The 20,191-nt window shown below is 62.0% G+C and overlaps 6 protein-coding genes across 6 annotated transcripts; all 6 read right to left on the reverse strand.

Moving 5' to 3' along the window:
• Positions 1 to 512: 512 nt before the first annotated feature.
• LSCM1_07933 (uncharacterized protein) lies at positions 513 to 2,528 on the reverse strand (the record flags this gene model as incomplete). Its single annotated transcript, XM_067325281.1, has 1 exon — positions 513 to 2,528. One exon carries the CDS (start codon positions 2,526 to 2,528, stop codon positions 513 to 515), a length of 2,016 nt encoding a protein of 671 aa, XP_067181137.1.
• Positions 2,529 to 3,464: 936 nt separating this feature from the next.
• LSCM1_07934 (uncharacterized protein) lies at positions 3,465 to 4,325 on the reverse strand (the record flags this gene model as incomplete). The annotated part of the gene is made up of 1 exon (XM_067325282.1): positions 3,465 to 4,325. The coding sequence occupies one exon, from the start codon at positions 4,323 to 4,325 to the stop codon at positions 3,465 to 3,467; it is 861 nt and encodes a 286-aa protein (XP_067181138.1).
• A 649-nt stretch (positions 4,326 to 4,974) lies between these two features.
• On the reverse strand, positions 4,975 to 5,616 carry LSCM1_07935 (uncharacterized protein; the record flags this gene model as incomplete). The annotated part of the gene is made up of 1 exon (XM_067325283.1): positions 4,975 to 5,616. The coding sequence occupies one exon, from the start codon at positions 5,614 to 5,616 to the stop codon at positions 4,975 to 4,977; it is 642 nt and encodes a 213-aa protein (XP_067181139.1).
• A 1,067-nt stretch (positions 5,617 to 6,683) lies between these two features.
• On the reverse strand, positions 6,684 to 9,662 carry LSCM1_07936 (uncharacterized protein; the record flags this gene model as incomplete). The annotated part of the gene is made up of 1 exon (XM_067325284.1): positions 6,684 to 9,662. The coding sequence occupies one exon, from the start codon at positions 9,660 to 9,662 to the stop codon at positions 6,684 to 6,686; it is 2,979 nt and encodes a 992-aa protein (XP_067181140.1).
• Positions 9,663 to 11,582: 1,920 nt separating this feature from the next.
• LSCM1_07937 (uncharacterized protein) lies at positions 11,583 to 12,419 on the reverse strand (the record flags this gene model as incomplete). Its single annotated transcript, XM_067325285.1, has 1 exon — positions 11,583 to 12,419. One exon carries the CDS (start codon positions 12,417 to 12,419, stop codon positions 11,583 to 11,585), a length of 837 nt encoding a protein of 278 aa, XP_067181141.1.
• A 1,884-nt stretch (positions 12,420 to 14,303) lies between these two features.
• On the reverse strand, positions 14,304 to 18,800 carry LSCM1_07938 (uncharacterized protein; the record flags this gene model as incomplete). The annotated part of the gene is made up of 1 exon (XM_067325286.1): positions 14,304 to 18,800. The coding sequence occupies one exon, from the start codon at positions 18,798 to 18,800 to the stop codon at positions 14,304 to 14,306; it is 4,497 nt and encodes a 1,498-aa protein (XP_067181142.1).
• Between the last annotated feature and the right edge of the window lie 1,391 nt (positions 18,801 to 20,191).

The raw sequence follows: 20,191 nt of genomic DNA on the forward strand, positions 1-20,191 counted from the left end.
CGAGCTGCCGCCACAATCTGCCATCAGTGCTGATTTTTTTTTGTGCGCGCATGTCTTCTTTCCTTCTATGCACCGCCCCTCCACGAGGCAGTCGGGAGGGCGGGCGCGGATGAAGCGCACGCCCGCAACGAGCGAAAGGGACGAGTTCCAGGCAGGTCAACGCGCCTGCACATCACACACACGCATGCGCTGGCCGCCGATGTCGCAACCGGGGAAAGGCGACAAGATGAGAGCGCCGCGTGTCGACTCTATGAAGCGCTGCCTCGTCCGAGACAAAGGCAGAGAGGGCAGCAGCAGCGACTGATCGATGGCGAAGGAAAGGGGGGGTCGAGCTCGCTGAGATGAAGAACAAACGTCCCTCGCGCATAGCACAAGAACTGAGAAGCAGTTGCGCCCGTGCATGGGCACAGCGCGAGAACGGAGACGCAGTCACTCCCCTCCCGAGTAATCGGCGTAGCGCACGCCTCTTTTGGAGTCTCCCCCCTCTCCCTCCCTACGGCTGCCGCTGCTGCTCATGTGAAAAGGACACTGGCGGATGTGGAAAGCGAAGTGGGGGATAAGATGATGTCGAAGGCAGCGCCATCCACAACGACCGGCGTCGGCAAGTTTTGCGCTGCGTAGTACACTCTAAAGTGCCTCAGCCACGCCTCAAATCGCGCGGTGGGCGTAAGCGTTGACTCCTCCGCCGCATCAGCAGCCGCAGCAGCAGCCGACTGCACCGCCAAGGACGGAGTCTTCTCTGTTTCCTTGCAGGCGTTGTTAGGTTTGCCTTTGGAGGCCCGAGAGCAGCCGCGACCGCTGCTTTGGGCTTCGGCAGGCGCCACCACCGATGCCATCCGCTGCGACAGCACCCACACCACCCACCGGCTCTCTGCCGAGCCGCTCAGCACCGCGGCATCCACGAGGGGCAGCTGGCACCCATCCCTGAGCTCCACAGCGATGCCCAGCCGCTCCGGGCAGACGACGAGCGTTGCCATAGACGTCACCGGGAGCATACCGTAAAACCACTTCGTCGGCTTGCCACTCGCGCCGGCGTTGTGGGGTGCGGCAGCAGTGGCAGCCTCGCCCGACGGCGACTGCTGAAGATGCGACCAGATCTCGTTCGGGTTCGGCATCGTCCATTTAATGTGCGTCGGTGTGAAGATAAGATGGGCTGGCGCAACGGCGACGGCGGGAGCCTCGCGGTACAGCCGCCTTTGCTTTTGCGGAGTTGTCGATGCTGGCGAGCGACGACGGCGTCGCCTTCCGCTCGGCGCACACGGCCCATCGTCCACGTCGATCGCACCACCCTCGCCCACTGCCAGGTCGAGCTCCGCTCCCACCTCCTTACGTGCGTTGTAGGTGACGTTGCCGAGCCGCACTGCGTCGTACAGGACTGCAGCAGGTGGGCCAGCGGGAACAGCCATGTCGATGGGATCAGCCAAAGGCGCGTGATCGATATCAGCCGTCGCTTCCACGCCGCTTGTCTCCTCTGTCAATGCCACAGGAGCCACCTGTGCCTCCTGCGATGCGACCAGTGACACACTGCGCCGTCCGTCGCTACTACGCCCAGACGTCACCGCTGCTTCGTCCGCCATCGCCTCTCGCTTCGCCTGCTCCTCATGAGAGATCGGCGAAGTGAATAACTGCTGCGGCACGCCACAAGGGGAGCGCTCAACTTCTCGGAGGTCGAAAGCAGTCTGCAAACGAGCAGCGGAGTCCTCGATCGCAGAATCACCATTGCGCTGCTGCATAACCGCCGTCACGGTAGCAGCGGCTGGCGTCGCCGAGGCCAGCGCGCGCACTGACGGCCGTATCGACTTGGCGAGTGAGCGCTGGGCTGTATCGAGGAGTGCACGCTCCTCGACCTCCAGCACATCCCTCGCCGGCAGTACCAGCGGCGTGGACGTGTACTCGTAAGTCTCTGGTGGCTGCTCCGGCGACAGTCGCAAGTCCACACGCCACTGGACGAGCTCAGGGCCGTCGTAGGCGTCTGCCGGAAGAGCCTCACCCACCTCAACGTCACGCATTCCGCCGAAGATGCACACGTCGCCGTGCTTCAGTTCAGTCGGCTCGGTTTCGCTAATGCGAATGCCGTTCACGAAGGTACCGTTTGAGCTACACATGTCTGTTATATACACCCGAGTAGTGCGGTCAGTGCAATCACCATCACGGTGTGTCGGCTGACGGCGCGGGGTGCTCAGCGTGTCAGCTGCGTCGATAGGTGTGGTCTCGAAGCGCGGAGCTGTACCACCGCCGCAGGCATGGCTAGGCGTGGAGCTGACCTCTGCTGACACCGGCAAAGTATCGGCAGCAGTGGATGTGACGGACGCTGACGCTACCGTTGCCGCACTCTTCACCCGCATGGCGAAGAGGCTGCACTGCACCTGGGAGGAGAAGAGCAAAGACGGGTCAAGCAGCGTAGAGCAGTGCGTGGAGCGACCCACCGTCACTGGTGTACCGTTGCTCGGGAGTGCGACGCGCATGCGCCGGTCCAGCGACGACGGCCCACGCACGAGCACGAAGTCCACATCTACGGCATTCGCCATCGGTCAAAGAGTAAATATATGTGTAAATGTATATTTGTGTGTATGTGTGTCTGTGTGCTCTTGCACAATGTTCCGCTCTCTCTCTATGGGTGGGTAGGGGGGAGGGGGGTAAGTTAGTGAGTCTGCGTCACTCTCGCCTTCTCTGAGCGGTGTCGTGTCCGTCGCGTGGCAGTGCTTCCGCACAGTTACGCCCCCCCCTGCCTGTGAGTGTGGATCTGTGCACGTATGTGCCTGCACACAGACACGAGGGCGCACACGCAAAGAAGGGCAACGGTTGCGTCGTAGTGATGTTAGTGTTCGTATATCCGCAGTACCAACCCTTGTGCGTGTGTGTGTGTGGAAATGGGGAGGACGAACAGAAGAGCGCGAAGCAAGGGGGGGCAGTGGCGCCAGAGAAGAGGTGAGTGAAGGAAGGAATGAGCAGTGGCGCATCGCCAGTACAGCTCCGCCGCTGTCGTCACCTGTGCGAGAAGGGGTGATCAGTTGAAGGGGTAGAGAGGCGGGGGAAGAGAGAGGGCTGCCGAGTCGATGCACGCCCCTCTTCACCTGCCTGCGCCATCCTCCCTCTCCGCCTTTCGTCTCGCGCTCTCCTCGCATACTGTTCCTGCCGTTGTTTGACGCCTTCATGCGCAAGGTGCGACGTGCGTTCATGCAAGGGGCTGATAGATAAGACACACGCACAGAGACGAAAGGGGGGGTTGGAAGACCTCGGCACAATGGCCCCTTCCCTCCGTCTCCACGAAGACTACACCCTACCACTCGCTCAGGCACCGGTACACATCCATTCCTATCGTACATGTATGGCCCAATTGTGACACACACACACTCGTGTGTTTGCATGTGTGTGTGTGTGCATCTGTGAGAGCAGTGCACGCCCGCGCAGAGTGGCTACCCGACGTCAGCGGTGGCCTCTTTCGCCTCCCTCCCTCCCCCCATCTACATATTCATGGACGTCGCCCCACCAGTCGGTGCCTTCAAGTTGCGGGTGAACTGCTGTGGGCGGCCGTGCTTCGGCAACTTGAAGTCCGACGGTGTAGACTCCTTCCCGTACTCCCCGTTCGTTGTCGTGTAGAGCGGGTGCTGACGGCTCTCGCCGAGAAGACGGCTCTGACGAGACTGGTGGCGGGACCCCGCCAGTCGTGCCGTCTCCTCGCCCTGCATGAGCTTCGGTCGATCGAGGCAAAACGCACGCGTGCACCAAAGCTCAAAGTCGGTGTCATCCTGGTGCCGCATCGAAACGCCGACGCAGTACATCCGCAGCTCTGCGGTCGTCAGCTGCACCATGGGAGTGCCGTCATCTGTGCAGAAGTTGTCAAAGAAAGCCAACAACACATCATCTTCGATGCGTGCGCCGTTGCGTACATCTGGATGCCGCAGCACGTCATAGTGGTCACTCAGGGTTGTGTAAGAGACGGTGCCAGTTCCATTTGGGTCTAGCTTGTGGATAACAAGGTCCACCACATGCTTCCTGCGCGGCGTCAGGGCGGCTGTGCACAGGCTCTCAAGGAGAGCGGACGCGTCGATACGCCCAGAATTCTGCCGTCCGTCAGCCGCAGCGGCGGCGTAGGTCTCGCACATACGCGCGTAATCCTCGTCGGAGAGGAAGACGGAAATGCCCCTCAGTGCATCGCGCACCTCATCTGCCGAGGCAGGCGATGGAAGACGCCCAAGCCGACTCGCAATGCGCCACAGCTGTTTGTGGCCGAGCCGCTCCGCAGCCTTGCTGAGGATTTCTGCGAGAAACGGCTTCTTCACCATCTCTAACGAGGAGGACGGGGACACCATCGAGGACTTCATGTGCGTGTCTGCGTGTCTGTGTGTGTATTAGGGGGGAGGGGGGAGTCGGGCAACAGTAAAGCTGCTCTCTGTGAAGCGGCGACGGAAGAGGATAGGGAGAGGATAGGGAAAGACGGTGGTGCCCAGCGTCTCCATCAATGGAAGCGCACTCATCTGCCTTCGCACTTAGCGCCCCAAAGGCACCCACCATGGGAACAGGAGGGAAAGGGGCAACAACCAAGAGGAGAAGGCAATGCCCGGGTCGCTCCGGTGGCGCGATTCGCCTGCCTCGGAGAGTCCGTGCAACGGCTCGAGTGCGGGGCCGAGAGCCGAACTCGCGCCGCGTCCGCTGGGCGATGCCCCCTACGCTTCTCTTGCACTTCCTCTTAGGTTAAGTAGCGTGTCAGCGAGGGGTGATGTCTTACACACGTCCCCGGGATTGGGAATGGAGATCGTGACGAGAGGACGCGCCTGCGAGTGCACTCGATGCGCGCGCTTCTCTGCGCAGCTCGTACAGAGAGATGAGGAGAGGTGAGGGCAACAGCCCCCCCACCCTCCGCCCCCGTTCCCCTCTCGCCCTCGTCCACCCGTCATGGCCAGGAGGCGAGCGCGCACCAATAGCGCAGCCGCCGACTGTTTGGAATTCCTCATCGGCTGGAAGCCACGCACGCTACTCCAACTTGTTCCGCCTCCTATCTGCCGGGGCACGGAAGGCCATGGCTGAGGCTGCTGTCATCAAGGCCGCTGTCACGGCAGTACCCGCCACCGGCATGCCTGACGTGGCGCCAGCAATGGCACCGAGAACGTGCAGGGCCCACGCAGCCGCCGCCGCGGCCACGTGCCCGGTAGTAAAGCTGCGGCACATGGAAAGCATCGTGACAAGGGTGAGGTACGCCTCAGCCCCGGCCGCCAGGTTGGCCGCCTCGAAGCCGCGGCTGGTCATCGAGTGGTACCACGGGAACCAGCGGAAGAGCACCGTGTAGCACAGGCACCACATCGTCGCCACTACCGCCCCCGGGTCGCCGTCCCCACAGTCCTGTAGGCGCATCACCTTAGCCGCCTTTGCGTCAGTTAAAACAAAGAAGCAAAACGCCACGGTGATCAGCGGTAGCAGCACACCCTGAACGCAGAGCTGCGCCACGACCATGTCTGGCGGCACCGCCGTGGCGATGGTGGACTGCGCTAGCTGAACCACGGTCATCACACAGCTCAGCTTTATGTGGCTCCTGAGCGAGATGCTGTGCCCCTTCACCATAGCAGCTAGCGGGATGATCATGAGACCATACACACTCATGTTCGACATGGCACCCATTTTCTTGGCTCTCGCTTGTGTGTGTGTGTGTGTGTGTGTGCGTCGCTCACGTCGATTGTGGCACGCCGTCGAATACCTGCGTGTGGGTAAACCTTTTGTTGGCTGTCTGTGGGACGCACTGCGCGACTCGTGATCTCCGCCTGCCGCTTCGTGTTTGGTTTCTTCGTGTTGCTCCTCACGCGCGCTCAAGTCCTCCGCGCACAGACAAAAGGGCGCTGGCGTGGGTGGCGACGCCAAATGTGCCGAGGGTGTGTGGGAGGGAGATGGAGAGAGGCAGGAAGAGTGCAGCAGAGGAGCAAACTGAAAAAGACACACACACACTGGCACGCACATGTGCCCAGGCGTGCGCGCGGAGGAGACGGATCGAAGACACAACACGGCGCTGGAAGGAAAGGAGGGCCCCAGTGAAAGCCTCCGGCTCACACCACACACCGTTTCGCCACCTCGTCTTCGACTTCGGACGACCTTCCGCTTCCTTCACTTCGTCGCCGCAAGGCGACGCGGCGGTTTCGGGTTCGCACCCGCCTCATCACCATCGGCCCCCCTGCCCACTCCCCGCAAGCGAGCACACGTGGAGAGGTCCGCAGCCAGAGAGCGAGCGAGGGAGGTAGAAGCGGGTGCACCAACTCGTACGCACACACACACACGTGAATATGCGCGCCTCTCAACAGCAGCGAACAGTATCAAAATAGCAGCGGCCATTCCCCTCACCCGACACACAGTCGGTCTGCCACTGAAGCCTTCAAAAATGCGAAGCGACTCGAGAAAAAAAGGGGAGGGCAGCGGTAAGATGACGAAACAAATGAAGAGCGCACGACATCAGTGCAGACGAAGGGAAGGTGAGAGGGCGTGGAGGGGGCGGGCGGAACGGCTCGGGAAGAGTGGGGGAGGGGCCAGCAGCACTGCCGTATGCACTGTCAAGAGGGGGTGAGCAGCGGGAAGGTGAGCCGTGGCCGTGCCACGCCTTCCGCCCTGCCCCACCCCCATCCCTCTCTCGCCCACCTCCGCGCGCGTGACGTCACCGTCCCATGACGGCCAACCCCACCCTGTCCCCCTTCGTCAATACTTCAGTTGCTGCGGGGGATCAGTGTCAAGTACGTCGCCAGTGTCTGCACCGCCTGCATGGACATGCCCAGCGTGTACTCAGAGGCAGAGGCTTGGAATAGGAAGGCGTTACCCTCGCAGCAGACGGCAATGGCGACACGCAGCGGGTCGTCCAGCTCCCCTTGCGAGCGCTGAGACTCGTCGCCGCGCGGTCCGTAGAAAGGGCGACTCTCGTGATCATCCCTCGCACTTGCCTCCTCACTGCCAATGGCCGCCGTGCCGGTGGCAGCGGCCTTCTGCAACGATGAAGCCGTCACTGGAACGTTTGCCCTTCCGATCGTGCCGGCGGGCGGCGATGCGGATCGTGGCTGCTGTTGCTGACCCCAGAGATAGCACGCTGGCGGGGGGGGAGGGGGGAAGTACTGCGCGAAGGGGTTCAGCTGACCAACCTCCTCCTCCAGCAGGGCATCCCGGGCTCCGGCCCAGTCGGAGGTGACCTGCGAGCTGCCACCACCCCCGCCACTCTCTTCCCAGCAGGCCACTGAGGGCCCTGGCGGCACAGCGCTGCCGCCGCCACCGCCAGTGTGTTGTGTGCCTCCCTCCTCAGCGTCCCCCGCGTACCACAGAGGCTTGAAGCACACACGGATGGCCGGCATCGAGTTCATTGTGGTACGCTCCTGTGACACAACGTGCACGCCGCCAGGGTACTGGGAAAGATAGTAGCGGATCATGTACTGCAGTTGTCGAAGCAAGGAGCGCTGACGAGTACCGCGGCGCTCTGCGACGGGGCGTGACGGGAACACCTTGCACGGCGTTGGGGGGCGCCCATCCGCGGCTGCCGTGACCGCCGCACCACCACCAACGCTGCCGCCGCCACTGCCACCATCCTCTGCCGATGAGGTAGTAGACGTGAAGAGCGGAAAGACGCGCACCGTCACGCCGACCTTCTCAACCCCGTACGTGGCCTGCACCACACACAGAGGATCAGCCAGCATGGGCTCCTCGACCGTCGCCATCCCAGTAGGCGGGAGCGACAGGCGGAAGGGCAGCACGTCGTGCCGGGTGTTGCAGTACAGTACCGACACGCATTGGCCATAGTGGTTGCCGAGCGACACAGAGTTCATGACGGCGGCGCAAAAGGAGACGAACTCCGTCGAGGCGTGCCGCAGGGCTGAGGCGATGAAGTGAAAGCTCACGCAGGCCCCGCCAACAGGCACGTAGAAGGCGCTCCAGTACGCCTTGACCGTCCCTGCGATCGAGTCGGCCGCCCCCGCGGAAGCGCGCGAGCGGGCAGCAGCAGCTGCTGCAGCAGTGGCACCGCTCTCCAATGCGTCCGGGACGAGGGTCAGGTAGGCACTGTTTGCATCCACGCGCACTTCACGGAAGAGAGAGAAGGCAGTGACTGGTGCCACAGCATCGCTCTCCTCCTCGCGGACGTCGTCGCCGGCGCAAAAGTTTCCGTTGAGCGCGATCGATAGCGGGTACGGCTCTACCAACAGGGTCTGCTGCGAAGGCGGGTGCGCGGGGTCGTGGCCCTGAAAGACGACTTGCGGCGCACGGCTGTCGCCGCTGCTGCCGAGCACGAGGCCCAGCTGGCGCACAGCCTTGCACACCTGCTGCTCCAGGTACCGACGCCACACGTACGGGACCCCGCTGCCACCCATCCCAGTTTCCGCGTTGTCAGCGCCGTGAGGAAAGCCCGCCGCTGTGGCGATATTCGCTGGCTCGTACGAGGTGATGAGCCCCATGCGACGGCCTCCACGACTCATCGCCGTTGCGTAGGGCACCATCCACACGCCGTCATCGTCAGCGTCACCACCGTAGCCGGCGTAGTAGGATGGATCACGGTAGGGTGAATACGCGGATCCGTTCGCATCCTCAGCACCTCTTGTATGCTGCCGAAGTGCAGTGACGCCGCCAGGATAGGCGGGCATGGGGCCGCCACAACCGGTGCTCATGGCAGAGGTGAAGAGGCGGTCCTCGATGCCATCGCTCTCGGCAAGGCCCTCGTGGACAAGGAAGTCCAGCGGCAGGTGGTACCCCAAGCCCAGGCGCGGTTCAGACACGAGAAGATACGACGGCGACGGAGACGGCGTGGCAAAGGCAAGGAGACGCACGATGTCGTAGACGGCTGTCGGCATCACGCTGCGCGCGCGCGTCGGGGCCACGTACTGCACCGTCACCGCAAGTCGTTCATGCACCACAAAGGCAGAGAACACAAAGTTCATGGACTGGTGCTCGTCGACGTAGCAGTACTCCGCTACCGGGTAGTCTTTGCTACCGATGCGCGCCGTCGTCTGCGCTAAAATGTTGGCGCAGTCGGCTATCCGGCGGAGGCTGGCTTCGCTGTACGCCGCCTCTCCCTCCCGCTCGTAGAGCTCCTCGATGGTGACAGCCATGCGGTGCGCTGACTCCCGCACCGTACGGAAGTTTAGCAGGATTAGCGGCGCCTGCCGCTCCTCTTGCTTCAACTCGAAGAAGACGGGGGAGAAGGGTACCTGGATGCCGAGCTGGGCGTCATACCACTCCATCAGCTTCGCACTATGCCGCTTCACGTGCATGGAGGCGCGAATGGTAAAGTAGTTTCGAGGGGGCAACAAGGGTCTCTGCGATGGGGGCGCAGACCCAGCGGCTGCGACCTCCTCAGCGCCAATGCTGAGGCCAGCCACCGCCACTTTGCCATCGTTGCTCCCAAAGCCACCACCAGCCGTGCTGCTACCACCCGCAGAGACGCGACCAGCGGAAAACGCACCAGCCCCTCTCGGTCTGCCGCTGTGTATGGCTTCTTTTGGCGCGCCCTTTCGCTGCCCCCACTTAGCCATCAGCGCCTCACCCTCCGTCGCTGCGGAGGCGGTGGCACGCCTCGCTAGCCATCTCCGCAGATTTACATACGCGGCAATGCCGAGCATGACCGCCGCGCACAGCGACACTTTGCCCAGCGATCCTGGCAGGGCATCCAGTCGTGAAAACCCCTTGGGGTATACCACAGGCGTGGCCGGCATTCCCCCTCTTTCTGTCTGTGTGTGTGTGTGTCGCTGCCGTAAGGCTTCGAGATCAGAAAGAAGGGGAAGGGGGAGGCAGAGGCGAAGCTTGCCAGCCTGCTGCGAGCGTGAAGAGCCTCGACGCGCAGCGTGAGTGGCACGAAAAAAAAAACGGGAGAGAACAGAGAGGAGCCGGCCGAAGTCGAAAGGGAGAGGAGGGGGAGAGCGCGCGCCAATGAGCACCAATGGATCCGGGAAAGAGCGGAGCGAACGGTAAACGTCACGGAATGTGTGCGGGGGTTGGGCAGCTGCTACGTGAAACAAGCGTACGTGCAACAGGCCCAACAAACAGAGCGGCTATACATGAAAGCTGAAACGGAACGGGGAGAGAGGGAGGGGGGGGGGCGAAAAATCCAAGAGTTGTACCGAACAACTTTCAATGGAGGCGCGCGTGCTCAGGCGCACTCATTCGTGCCCGCAGGTCAGCAAGCAGGCTTGGGTGTGCACACAAGCACGCAAGAAGAGAGACGAAGACAGAAGACGGAAGGGGGGAGCAGGAAGGGTACGGTCCCGCAAAGCCGAAAGAGATCGAAGACGTCACGCACTCGAGATGGACAGCAGGCCTGCCGCTGCTGCTAAACGGCAAGAGGGGGGAGGGGGGGCCTGCCCCTCTCCCTTCCTCACGCACACACCCCTCCCTCCCTTTAACCGTCTCCTTTGCGGTCCGTGCGTGAGACGGGCCCACACACACACACTGCCTGGATGCACCTGCGAACGTGGGGCTGTCCTTCGAAGCGAAAAACGCCCGTCGAAAACGATCTCTCGTCGGTCTGTCCGCCTCTCCGCCGCGCTAAGGGCGAAAAAAAGGGGGGCTGCAACCCTGTAAGCCCAACAGGGAGTATGCGAGCGAAGACGTATGAATGGGGAGAGGAGGGGGGCTTGTGGGTGAGTGTTCGTTAGGAGCCCCAGCGATGGTGGCGGCGTGGCGCACGCCAGTGTGCAAGGAGAGAGAGAGAGAAGGCGTACAGTTGGTGAGCGGAGCAGTTGTACAGCCCACTGCGGTCATGCCCGAGTATCCCTATACCGGGCAAGCACACAAAGACGCCGCGCTTCTGTCTAGGTGTGCGTGTGTGTGTGTGTGATGAGGGGTCAGAAGTGGCCCATGGCGCCGACGGTCGTGTCGGTGTAGGCGTATTTTCAGCGGTCTTGGCCAGAGGTGCTGTACACGTTAGCAATCGGAGGGAGGGATGGGGAAGGCAGAGCACCATGACAAAGACACACGCGCAGTGCGACCGAGGGTAAACTGGCGCGAGACTACGTGTCCGTCGACGTACTAATCCACGCAGATCGCCCGGCACACGCACACGGCCTTCCTAGCCTTCATCTGCCTCTCCCTCTATGTATGTATCGATTCTCAGCGCCCCCCCCTCTCCTCCCTCTCCCTCTTCCGTGTTGGTTGGCTGCTCGTGCCATCACTTCGAAGGCTCACACACACACACGCACACGCACACAGCTGAAGAGGGGTGCGTACGGCCACGCGCATGCGCGGAAAAGAGCACGCCCCACTCGCGTCCTCGAGAGAGGGAAAGATGAAAGCGAGGAGCGGCAGGGTGAGGAACCTGTTCGCGTCGGCAAGAGCAGTCGGTCAGGATTGAGGAATGGGGGCGGGGGCGAAAGCGGAATGTATCGTTGGGCACGAAAAAAAAAGCAAAACAGCGCCAGTGAGGACGGCAACAAGCCAACGCCCCCCCCTCCCCATCCACCCGCCCTCTTGTCGAGCGCAGCGCCCACGCGCAAACGCAACGCCGCATACAACCAGCGAGGCAGTGCCACCTCTTATCTTTCCTCTCCACCCCCTCCCCCTTCCCTTCCCTCGCTCCCCCTCCAAAAGTGCGAACCACCCGCGACACGCCCCCAAACGGGGCCTCCGCCATCTCGCAATCAGTCGTCCTCGGGTGTGATATCATCACCGTAGTGGGCGAAGGACGGGTCATAAGTCGCCAGCCGCTCACGCATCTCCTTCAGCTGCCCGTTGCGCTGCGCCAAGAGCTGCTTCACTTGCTGATACTGTGTCGACTGGTGAAGCCGCGTGGCGAGCTCGCGCTTCGCTTCCGCCACCTCAGCACGAAGCTCCTGCACGACCCCTGTGAGGGATGAATCCTGCCCCTGGCACCGACGCGCCAGCTCGGCAGCGAGGCGCTCCTTGTCATTCATTGCGTCCTGCATCGACAGCAAATTTGCGGTGTCCGCCGAGCGACCGCTCATGACTCGCGTGTAAGCGTCCGTCACCTGCTGCAGCTTCCTCTGTAGCCGCCGCACCTCTGTGTTCGCCTCCGCCAACTGCCGTGCCGCCTCCCCGCCAGCTTCCTCGAGGGTGAGGGGGGCCAAGCGGCCTGTAGGGCCGCTCAGCAGCTTGCGTCCGTGCTCCTCCATCGCATTTACGCCGCCGACGTTGTTCAGCACCGCCTTAACGTCAATGCTCAGCTCCAGCCGCTGCCGGTCAGCCTCGCGTAGCACCGCGCGCATGAGCTCGGCCGAGGCCGCCGAAGTCCCATTCATCTCAGTGTCCATGACGCCGACCATCAGCGCCAGTTGTCCATTCAGCATCTGCGACACCTCTGACTTCGTGTACTGTTCCCGAAGCAAATTTCCGGATTGAAACGCGCTTGCCTCGAGCGTCAAGTCCCGCTTGAACTTATCGATTGAGAGGCGTGACCAGCGGAAGAAGTCATCGATTATATTCCTCGAAGCCGACGAGAGTCCCGATAACGGGTCCATCAATGTCTCTCCTCTCGTGTGTGTATGTGCGTATGTATGTGTGGGTGGTATGCCGCGCAGGTCAGAGACGCGGGCAACGAGAGGGGGTCCGCCCGCGATGTGTGGGTGTGTGAGTAGGGGGAGGGGGGTGCAACGACCGCAGCAATAGTGCTTACGATAAGGTCAATACGATTCACTGGGGGTGGGAGTGCGGCGAGGCAAGGGAAGGGGGATGGGGAGGGGAGGGGAAGGCAGAGATGGCGCCGTGACCCTTCAAAATAGGCCGTACGAAAAAGTAAACGAGCGGTGCGAGAGAGCGGCGGGAGAGAGAAGACGGGACGAAATGCGTACACGATCGCCCCACCCTCACACGCACATGTACACTCCCTCTCTCTCTTCCCCCTCCCCCCGGGATATCAGCTGAGAAGCAGAGCAACAACGGCGGTGGTCAATCGGCTTCAAACACACCAGCGACACCAAAGAAACGCCCACTGAGAGGGAAGAGAACGTGTGAGCGGTCACTGAGGCGCCGGAATGGATTTGAAACAAGCCACGCGTTGATTGTGTGTGTGTGAAAGAGAGAAGCGCGCGCCCGCGCAGGCACGCTCGGGAGGGGGGAGAAAGAGTGTGAGGGGCGTGATATTCGATTCGCCGTAAGACGATTGGGAGATGACGCGCAACGCAGCAAGGAGCAGGAGCGGGTCCGCATGCACGGTGATAGCAGGAGAGAGGATGCCTCCCGGCGTCGTCGTCGTGTGTGTGTGTATGTATGTGTGTGTGTCAGGAGGGGAGGCGGTGCCCATGCGTAGATAAAGGGAAGCACTACTAGTTTCGGGAGGAGACCAACGCAGAGAGCGTGCACGAAGTACAGGGGTCGCGCAACTTGCGGCAGCAGCGGAAGGTGTGTGTGCATGTGGAACCCCTCGCTTGCTAACGATCCTATTGAGGTGGAGGCCGTACGCTCCTGCATGCATACACAGACAGGCGCGCGCGTGGATGCGTCTCGCAATCAAAGAGTCCTCCCTCCCTCCCCATACTGCTCCGACACACCCGCCACACTCCCTCTATCGGCACAGGCGGTGTCTCGTCAAGGTATGGAGAGGGAGAGGGAGAGGGGGGGCGTACCGCCACGGAGGCGGTGGAAGGAAGACGAGGAGCAAGATGCAGAAGCCCCCATTGGCCCGCACACGGAAAGAGAGTGTGCTTAGAATAAATCAGAGGAAAGGAGGAAAAGAGGGGCAGAGGCGATAGAAACGCACACCCCCAGTCACTGCCCCCCTCCCACCACACACACACACGTCCCCCTCCCTTCTCCCTCTCTTCCACCCACTGAGATGGCACGGCCGCATTACATTTATATGTGCCGTTCAGTTTACCGCCTCGCCTCATCAGCGCCATCGCTTAGAAGAGAGAGAGAGGTAAGCGGCAACACACACACACACACACGCAGAGACATACACAGAAAAAGACAGGCAGACACGCACACACACACACAGACGAGACCGCATAGCCCAATGGCAATCACAACAGAGAGAGGGGGGAGAGCGATGCCCAGACGAGAGACGTCTACGAAGAAGCGCGTGTCTGCGTTCATTCGATGATTGATTAAAGAAGGAGGACACACACGCCGAGGGGGGCAGCGGCGATAAACAGGGACAGATGTGCGTGGCCGCAGAGCATTGCCGCGGAGCGAAAGAGGACCCGGTCGTGAGGGCATACCTGAATGCAGAGAAGACGATAATTCATACGACAGAAGCCGTACGCGCACACACATATATATATAAACGGAGAGGAGAGCACCGAGCGAGCGAGACAAACGCCGACGACCATTCACGCACCATCTGCATGCAGACTATCCGCGCAGAGGCCCCATTCCGCATCTGTCATGACTCGCGACGATGGCCCTCACACGGGGTTCGCCCTCTCCGCCTCAAGCTCGGCAACAGCCTTGCGCACCGCCTCCGCGGTGAAGGTGTCAAGCCAGCTTCGAAACAGCGAGCCCGCGTTCGTGTACTTGATCTTGAATCGTCCACTGACGAAGTCATCCGGGAGGACGTGCAGACTGCGCAATTTGCGGCGTGTGGCCAAGCCGGGGGGTGTCTCTTTGGACTCACTGCTTGGGTCCGGCGAGGCCGTCGCCACCATCGCCGGCGCTGTCGCTGACGCAGACACCGGAGGCGAAGTGGGCTGCACCGGCTGCTGCTGCTGCTGCGCAGACTTTGGGGCCGGGATGGTAATGCCGGTGGCTGCCGTTGCGGCAGTCGACGCTGCAGTTTGACCGGCCGGCGAGGCGGCTATGACAGGCGAGCGCTGGGAGGTGGAAGCCGGCAAGTGTTTGGCCAAGTCCTGAAGGCTGATGCCGCTGCTCCCCGAGGCGGCCGTTATTTTAAGGCTCGCAGGAGTGCCCTGAGTCTCTCTACTGGCCGGCGCCACCAAAGGCGTGCTGGAGGACAAGTGTGCGGTGGCAGAGGCGGGGGTAGCTCGCCGGCCTGGTGTCCCTGACGGCTGTATCTGCTCTGTGGCAACAGCGCTGCGCGGCCGCGGCACGACGCTTGCACTGGCGCTGCCGGGGCTACAATGGCTGGCGCCGTTGTCCGCCGGGGCACCGCGAGCCGCGACAGCGGCGGGGCTCCGAAACGCTTCAGGTAACGATTGCGGCGACGCCGCGGACTTGCCCGAGGAGTCCACGTGAATGCCGTTCGCTTGCAGGAGAAACTCAAGCTCCCGCAGCTTCGCTGAGCCGTCCGTGGTGGTCGCCGCAGCGGCCCTCGGATCACCCGGCAGCGGCGGCAGCGGCGCATCTGCAGACTTCAGCACGAGCAGCGCCGACAGCTTTGTGATGGCCGCGCGGGTGTCCTTTAGGCGGCCGTCAAGCCGCGTGCCGCCCGTGAAGGGTGCATCGTACACGACCTCCGCCTCTCTGCCGCTAGCCAGCAGGCGCACGATCACGCCTTGCGCACCGAAGGGAACGATGCCCGTGGCGCGGCAATTGACCACTCGCGAGCCCAAGTAGAACGTCTGCTCCTGCGGCAGCGGCAGCGGCACGAGATGGCCGCCGCTGCTGCGAGTGACAGGGAAGTACAGCTGGTTGCGGCTCACCTGCCGCAGCGAGAGCTCCTTGAAGCTGCGGTTCTGCTGCTCCTGCAGCGATGTCTCGAGCTGCTCTAGCAGCTGCTGCGGAAACGCCTCCTCCGTGGCCGTAATCATCGGCGTTTCGCGCAGTCCCGATTCAAGCAAGAAGGTCTCAATCTCCGTCAGCACCTCGTCGGCGTCCTTGTCGCGCCACTTGCCCGTCAGGAAGTGCTGTGGCTCCAAGCTGTTCGAGTTCACGCCGCCGGACTCGATGTACTGAATGAGTGGGCGGAACCGTCTCACATAGTCGCGTATCAGCTCGTGCGCGTCGCGGGAGAAGTACCACGTGCCGCTGCCACCACGGCCGCTGCTCAAGTTCCCCGAAAAGTCACCCTTCTCGGCCATCTCCATGTGATAGCCGATGTCCTCTGTATCCTTTTCTAAGCGGGCAAAGATGTCCTTGTTCCCCACGTACCAAGGGTTGAGGCTGTGCTGGATCAGCTTCGCGTACCCGACCTTGGCGATGCAGCGCCCAGTGAACTTGAGGCACAGCCCCAGCTCGCGAGAGCCGAACTGCGGCGACGTGACAAGGGAGCTGCAGATGCTCGTGAGGGTGTGCGGCAAAATATCGAGACTCGTCGCCACCTGCGGCAGCGCCGTCCAGTTGCGCTGCGCGGCATACTGCAGCAGCTCCGCCGGCAGCCGCAGCGGCTCCTGAAACACCTTCAGGCGCACCGTCAGCTGATCGCCTTGCTGCGTTGTCGTGTCGTGCTGGCCGGCTGTCACGACCGTGCCACAGCTACCGTACACGTCCACCTGTGACTTCTTCGACTTGGGCTGCGGGCCGATGTAGACGCAACGAGCGCCAAAGGCGCTGTCACTTTCGCTGCGGTCGCGCTCGACGTAGCGCCTGTCTTCCTTCATGTCGATGCTATCCAAGGTGCAGATCAGCTGGATCGGGTAGCACGTCCAGGTACTGGCAAAGTGCCGCTCAATGTGCCCCTTGCGTGTCACCTGCATCCCGTTGAAACGGTGCACGTAGACGAGAATGTCCACCTGCTCCACGACGAGGCCCAGCTGCGACTTCATGAAGCGCGCGTGCGTGTCCGCCTCCTTCATGAAGGCGGCCGCCTCGTCGCGGTTGTTCTTGCGCTCCTCGGTGCCGCTGAAGATGCCCTCTTTGCTGTAGGAGGCCGTAATGGACTTGTGCGCATCCTTGACGGAGGCGACGCGGGCGCGCTTGTAGTGCGGGAAGCCGACGAGTACCTCCTTGCCCACGAGCGTCGCCACCTCGCCGACCGACTTGGCCTTGAAGAAGTCGCGCATCTGCAGGATGAGGCTGTCGCTCTTTGTGGGACGGCCAAAGATTGCCACAGCCCCCGTCTCGAAGACCGGCTGGATGAGGTCGCGCTTCGACTGGAGGGTGCTGAAGCCCTCAAGCTGCCGCACGCCGATGCGCACGCCGGGGCACAGCTGCGGGACGAACTTGTCGATGTGAGGAAGCGCGTACGTCTCGCGCCTCACGAAGACGTTGCGGAGAGGGTCGAACATCTGATCCTCCAGGTCGTACGGCGTCATCTTACTGTCGTAGAAGAACCGCAACGGCGGGCCGTTCACGTTGTTAGCGGCGTCCTCGGGGCTAACGTTCCTCTGCACCGACTCGTACGCGGCGAGCAACGTGCGCTCGTCAATGAAGGGGATCAGCACAATGCCTTCCCAAGGCGCGCGTGCGCCCTCACGGTCAATGACGATGTGCTCTGGGAAGTACTTGGCAAGCGGGCTACTCGGACTGCGCAGCAGAGGCCAGTACGCCTTGGGCATGGACAGGTACGACATGGGTGGCAGCACGGCCAGCAGCTGCTGGTGTGGCTGGAAGGGCTTGCCGAGCTCAAACGAGACGCGGGAGGCGATGGCGGGAAGGTTCACCATGTCGCTCGCCATGGGGGCGTAGTAGTGTGGGAAGAACCACTTCCACGAGGGCACGCCTTGGTAGTAGTAGTGCATGACCCACATGAGCCCCTCCACGTAGTGCTCCCGCAGCTGGCGCATGTCGCTGCCGTTCGCGTCCCAACCGCCACCAAAGCCGTGCTTCTCGCCGTAATAGCGCTGCTTGAACTCTAGGATCGACGTGATCGGTATCGTGGAGGTGGTGTTCACCTCATGGGTGGGGTCTCGGCGAGCGCGGCTCTTTTGGTACTCCGCCTCCTCCTGCTGCCGCCGCCGCAGCGTCTCGAACTCGAGCTTGCCGAGCTCGTTCAGCCACACCTCGGCGTTGCGCCAGTCGATCTCGCCCTTGTGCGTCAGGTATTTGTTCTTGCTGAGGAGGTTGTCCACGTAGAGGCGCAGGACCACCGGTATGCTGCCATCGTTGATGCCCACCGTCGGCAGTGTCGGGAGGAAGTCGTTTCCAATGAAGAAGCACATGAAAACAAAGTCGTCGATCACGCGCTCAAAGTCGATGCTGACATCGCTCTTCGCTTTCGCCAGGCAGCCCGCCACCTCAAGCTGGAGGTAGTCGCGGAAGACGTTGATGTGTAGCAGGACGAACTCGTCTGCCTTGTGGTAGGCCTTGTCCTTCACGAGGCCCTTGGCCTCATCCTCCTCTTGCCGCTCCCGCTCCTTGCGGGAGCCGGGACCAAACGTGACAACCTCGCGCAGCAGCACAAAGTGCGGCTCGTGCGTGGCGAGCGCCAGCATGACGAGATCGGCGTCGAGGCCGTACATGCAGTGGGTCTCGTCAGGGTCGTAGTTCGGCTGTGTCTTGCGCCGGCGGATAAAGTCGACGATTTTGTGTTCGCCCTCGCCGGGGCAGTCGTGGCCAGAGAAGATGACTTGGCACCCCTGCCACGCCGGATCGGTGGACAGCTTCATTGTGATGAAGTACTGAAAGGCCTTGCTCACGCGCACCATGAACGGGGTGCCAGGGGTAATGCAGTTGCTGTCGAACACGTCCTTTTCCTCCGGCACCTCCTCACCCATCGCAAGCGCCTCCTCACGCGCAATCATCATCTCGTAGCCGGCGCGATAACGGCGCTGGCGCTGCTGATTCATTTTCGCGCGCGGTGCGACGCCATCGACGGCGAGCAGAAAGTATTTGCGCGGCTGAATAGCGTTGAAAAGCTTCTCGAGATAGACAAACATGGCCTCAATCATCTCCTTCTCCGTGGGACTGCGCCGCGTCGCATCGACATCGTTGGGGTGCGTGCAGTTGTGGATGATACCATTGACGTCGAGGTAGAGGTTGTCCACGGGCGGTGGCGAGTCCTTAAAGGGGGTGATGATGGAGGGGAAGCGCTCCGCCGCCCAGCGGAAGAACTTGGGAACACCCATGATGGTACCTCCCTCCGCGTGAGGCACGCAGCGATAGGAGGGGTGTCGAAGACTTCTGCAGCTAAGACAAGAAGTGGAGCGGTGGTGGCTGAGAGGCAGAGAGAGACAGAGAGAGGCGTGGTGTGTATGTCTGGAGGGGGAGGGGGTAAATTCAGGAGGACGAAGCGCACGTATAAACGCTGCGGCAGTAAGAAGTGTTCTCTCGCCCCCGCAGGCGCGTGCGTTTGTGTGTCTGTGAGTGTGTATGTGTGCGTGTTCGCCTGTCTGCGCAACCTTGCGTCAGCTGTAACTCTCTACACCGGTTGCTGAGGAGTGGCGGATGACAGTTCTCTCCCCGAATACGGGCCGGCACCACGTAGAGAAACGGAGAGGCAAAACGGAGAGAAACGGAGAGAGTTGGACTGAGGCTCGCACGCATCCGCCAAGGCTATGCCAGCGGAAGCCGTAACACCGGAGCGAGTAGAAGGTGCCTCCCGCACCCCCAGGCGTCAGCGGAGAGTTGTCACACAGCGTCGATCGCCATCACAGCAGCAGCACAGCCCCCACCACTACACACACACACGCGTGAGCACGCACACGGGAAAAAGGCACAAGAGCGACAAGGGATGAAGCAGCCTTCGCAGGAGAGGCGAGGCGATCGGGGAAGAGAGGGCGCACGGTCACGCGCGCACACGTACCTACACACTTTCCCAGAAGCGGAACAGCGCGCTTACACTGAAAGGGACTGGGACGTGCGCGTAAAATATGAAGGACGCTCGAAGGGGCGCCCGTCTCCTCGCCTCTCGTGTGTGTGTGTGGGGGGGGGGGGGGGGGGTTGAAGTGCTGGCAGTGTGCGCTGTCCGTCTCGATACTCCCTACCAGAGCGGGAGAGAGGCAAAACGCGGGAGGTAAAGCCTCTGCAGGGCAAGTCTTCGCCAACGCCCAACAGGAAACGAGCAAGGCGGTGGTAGAGGGAGACAGGGTAAGACAGCGAGCGATGCTCCACAAGACACGCATAAGCAAATATGTGTGTGTGCGTGTGTTTAGGGATGGGTGGGGGGCGTGGTGGTGGTGGTACCCGGTGAGTCGTGTGCGTGCTCCCATTGCACACATCGAGACGACAGAAGACAGAATGAGAGGAACGGGCGTGGGGAGGCAATGGCGTGAAGGTGCGCGCAGGAAACAGAAGGCATAGGCAACGGCAGTGGCGGCGGCACATGGGGAAGGCAGTAAGAGACCGCGCCTTCGAGACGTCTCAAAGGCGGAGGTGGCACCCTGATGCCAAGCCCCACCGGAGGACGCGGCGAGATGAGTGTATGTGCGTATTCGCGGACGAGTACGCTGATGTCGTCCAGCGCGGCACCTGAGACTTTCCACAGAGCGCACACGCACGCAGAGAGGGAGCCGAGAGA

This window comes from Leishmania martiniquensis, chromosome 6 (assembly GCF_017916325.1).
Source record: "Leishmania martiniquensis isolate LSCM1 chromosome 6, whole genome shotgun sequence".
Taxonomy (NCBI): domain Eukaryota; phylum Euglenozoa; class Kinetoplastea; order Trypanosomatida; family Trypanosomatidae; genus Leishmania; species Leishmania martiniquensis.